This window comes from Fragaria vesca, linkage group LG1 (genome assembly GCF_000184155.1).
Source record: "Fragaria vesca subsp. vesca linkage group LG1, FraVesHawaii_1.0, whole genome shotgun sequence".
Lineage (NCBI taxonomy): Eukaryota > Viridiplantae > Streptophyta > Magnoliopsida > Rosales > Rosaceae > Fragaria > Fragaria vesca.
This window is the reverse complement of record NC_020491.1, coordinates 12,066,335-12,070,079: the sequence shown is the minus strand read 5'-3', so window position 1 is coordinate 12,070,079 and position 3,745 is coordinate 12,066,335. Positions and strand designations below refer to the sequence as shown.

General features: G+C 37.8%; 1 protein-coding gene across 1 annotated transcript in view; it reads left to right on the top strand.

Annotated features, from left to right (window-relative positions):
* Positions 1–383: 383 nt before the first annotated feature.
* Positions 384–3,745, top strand: part of LOC101310357 (TMV resistance protein N-like) — a 4,548-nt gene continuing 1,186 nt past the window's right edge. The window contains exons 1-5 of the mRNA XM_004289221.1: positions 384–880; positions 1,290–2,110; positions 2,265–2,449; positions 2,572–2,874; positions 2,966–3,730. Of these exons, the coding sequence (XP_004289269.1) occupies positions 384–880; positions 1,290–2,110; positions 2,265–2,449; positions 2,572–2,874; positions 2,966–3,730 (2,571 nt within the window). The remainder of the gene's footprint in view (positions 881–1,289; positions 2,111–2,264; positions 2,450–2,571; positions 2,875–2,965; positions 3,731–3,745) is intronic.

The following is a 3,745-nucleotide window of genomic DNA, read 5'->3' as shown; positions in this document are numbered from 1 at the left end:
ATGTTTACTTCTCTTTCCATTTTACTAGGATGAGAACAACCAAACATAATAACATTTGTATACCGATGTGAGTTTTTCGTTTTAAACAAGCTAAAACTGTACAATTCTTTTCAAATTATATGCTTAACTTTTCCATCAATTATTTTGTTAATTGAAAATGTGGTCTAGTAGTTTCCTTTCTTTGATGATGATTCACAAACGTGACATGCAAAATAATGTCATAAGTGTCGAGAATTTCAAAATACATCATCACACAATCCAGTCAAGATGTAATTTTATTATTTTAATGAAGCTTTTTGTATTCTCCTAGCTCATAGTCAGTCCTTGGAGACAATCTGTAAATTGTCAGAGATAAGGAAGTAGTTTCCAGTCACAGACACATTATGAGTATAGAAAGAGCCTCTTCATCTGTACCTTCCTCTTCTTTGAAATGGAAATATGATGTCTTCCTAAGTTTCAGAGGTAAAGACACCCGAAAGGGTTTTACAAACAACTTATACACTGAGTTGGTAGCTCAAGGGATTGAAACTTTCATGGATGACCATGAACTTCAAAAGGGGGAAGCCCTTTCTCCAGTACTTTTAACTGCAATTGAAGAACCCAGATTTGCATTCGTTGTACTCTCAGTCAATTATGCATCGTCAACATGGTGCTTGGATGAACTTTTGAAGATTCTTGAATGCATGGAAACAAGGATAACAGCTCTGCCAGTTTTCTATGATGTTGATCCCTCTCATGTACGACAACAGACAGGGAGTTTTGCAGAGGCTTTCAATGAACATGAAAAGAGATTTAGGGATGATACAGATAAGTTGCAAGGATGGAGAACTGCCTTAACAAAAGTATCAAATTTCACTGGGTGGAATTTGAAGGACTGGAGGTATATATTACTCCAACTCTTCATCTTATTCTACTGTAAAGTTGTTACTTCATAACAGAAAAGTTGTCCCTGTATGCTATAATTTATGTACTGAAGTACTGATAACTTACAGAGAAACAGAACCAACAATGTTTATAATCGGTTGTAATATTGCATTACTTAACAATAGATGATCTTTGTGTTTGTTGGTTATGCTACAACCCACAAGGCATGATGTAGGCAACTAGGCATAGTGAGCAACTTAAAGATAAATATCATTAGACGAATAGAGAAGAAAGTATGGGTGTTGCTCCTTTCAAGTTGCTTGGTCCTTAGAAAAACTATTAGAAGTATGTCTACATGTTTTTTTTTTTGTCCATTTAATATGCATATGATGAAAATGAGTGATAATGTTTCTTATCTCACTCAGGTACGAACGAGATCTCATCAAAGAAATAGTTGCAGTGGTGTGTGCGAAATTGTTCCCTAGATTGTTTAGATCTGTGGAGAACCTAGTTGGAATTGATTCAAGAGTAGAAGCAGTTCATTTGCTGTCACGGGAAGGTGTGCATGATGTTAGCTTTATAGGGATATTGGGGATGGGAGGGATTGGTAAGACAACTATTGCCAGAGTTTTGTATGACAGAATCTCTCATCAATTTGAATTCAGTAGCTTTCTTTCAAATGTTAGAAGCAATGCAAGAAAAAAGTGGTCTGCTGCAGTTAACAAAAGAAGCTTATTTCTAGGATGCGTGGGAAAAGATGTTGACGTATGGGATGTTCATGAAGGAGCCAAGAAGATAAAGAGATTTCTACGTTACAAGAAGGTTCTTCTCGTTCTTGATGATGTTAATCATTCGGACCAATTGGACTATTTGGCTAGAAAGAAAGATTGGTTTCATATTGGAAGTGTTGTTATCATTACAACTAGAAATGACCATCTACTGGTTAAACATGGTGTAGAGAGAAAATTTGAGGTCCAAGGACTAAGTAGTGATGAAGCTCTTCAGCTTTTTAGCTTGAACGCCTTTAAAAGAGATTACCCTGAACAAAAATATCTTGAATTGTCTAATCAAGTCCTCAACTATGCCAAAGGTCTTCCATTAGCTCTGAAAGTATTGGGATCTTTTCTACATGGAAGAGGTGTAGGCGCCTTTTCTTCTCCTTCCATTAGCTCTGAAAGTATTGGGATCTTTTCTACATGGAAGAGGTGTAGGCGCCTGGAGAAGTGTTTTGTGCAAATGGAGAGACGTGTGTAACAGAGACATTTTTGAGACACTTAAAATAAGTTATGATGGTCTTGATGACAAGGAGAAGAAACTTTTCCTAGACATTGCATGTTACTTTCATGGGAAGAGAAAACACTATGTAATAGAAACTCTAAACGCTTGTGGCTTGTATGCAGATATTGGAATAGATGTCCTTGTGGAAAGATCCCTCTTAACTGTTTCCTTCGGCACAATATGGATGCATGACTTGCTCCAAGAAATGGGTTTAGAAATTGTTCGCCGGGAGTCTCCTGAAGAGCCAGGCAAGCGCAGCAGGTTGTGGCTTTATGAAGACATCAATCACGTGCTGGGTGGAAATACAGTGAGTGACCTAGTACATGAATCCTTTTAGTTTTGATATATTCTATATGAACAGGTGTACTACGAACTCAGTACTAGACCTTTCTTATCTATGAGCTTCATTTCCTTATTCATGTTCATTAGGGAACAGACACAGTGGAAGCCATAGTCCTGGACCTTGACCATATCATGGATGTTACTGATGAACCAGTTATGCACATGAATTCTAAATCATTTTCGAAAATGAACAAATTGAGACTGCTTGAGATACGTAATGTGCAACTTTCTAAACTCTGTGATGGCCTCGAGTATCTTTCAACTGAGTTACGAATTCTCAGGTGGTTGAAGTTTCCTCTACGATCTTTGCCATCATCTTTCAACCCAGAGAAGATAAAAGAAATTAACTTGTGTCATAGCCAGATTGTATATCTTTGGATGGGCATAAAGGTATGCATTGTAATAGTTATTGATCTTTTATCACCTACAGAAGTGTTGGTATCATGCAAGCTAATTTTGCTACAAATGCTTTTTCTTACAGCATTTACACAGTTTGAAAACCATCAACCTCAGCCACTCTTTGAATCTTCTCGAGATCCCAGACTTAAGTGGTAGTACATATCTTGAATGTTTGATTCTTGAAGGTTGTATACGCCTGACTGAGGTTGACTCATCAGTGGGTATGCTGGAAAGACTGACTTTGTTGAACTTGAGAGATTGCACAAGTCTGTGTCGTCTTCCATGCAGTGTATCTGGATTGAAATCTCTGAAAGTTCTTCTTCTTTCTCGTTGCTCGAAACTTGAAAAATTGCCGGAAGATTTGGGCGATGTAAAAAGTTTGGAAGAGCTTGATGTGGCTGGAACTACCATGAGACCACTGCCTTCATGCCTTGGTCCTCTGGAAGACATCATTGTCTTAAATTTTGATGGAACAAAGTTTTTCCGATGGTCTTCTTTTGCTCATTTGCAGTCTTTAAGAACTTTGAATATAAGTAACTGCAATATCTGGGATATGGGATTTATCCCTGTTGTCTGCCCCATTAAGTTTTCATTAAAAAGATTAAATCTAAGCTCTAACCAATTTGTGAGGCTTCCGGGGAACATCAGCCAACTTCACGTGCTTGAATATCTCGATTTGCAGAGATGCCAGTACCTTGAAGAATTGCCGAAGCTTCCACCTCGTGTCGAAGTCAATGCCAATAATTTCCTTTCGTTGGAGATAGTGACCAAGTGGAATTTTCTGTCAAAGGCATATTTTCTCAATTGTTTCAGACTGGTGAAGCAACAATTGGAGCGACACCTTCAGGTCTCTCTCTCTCTC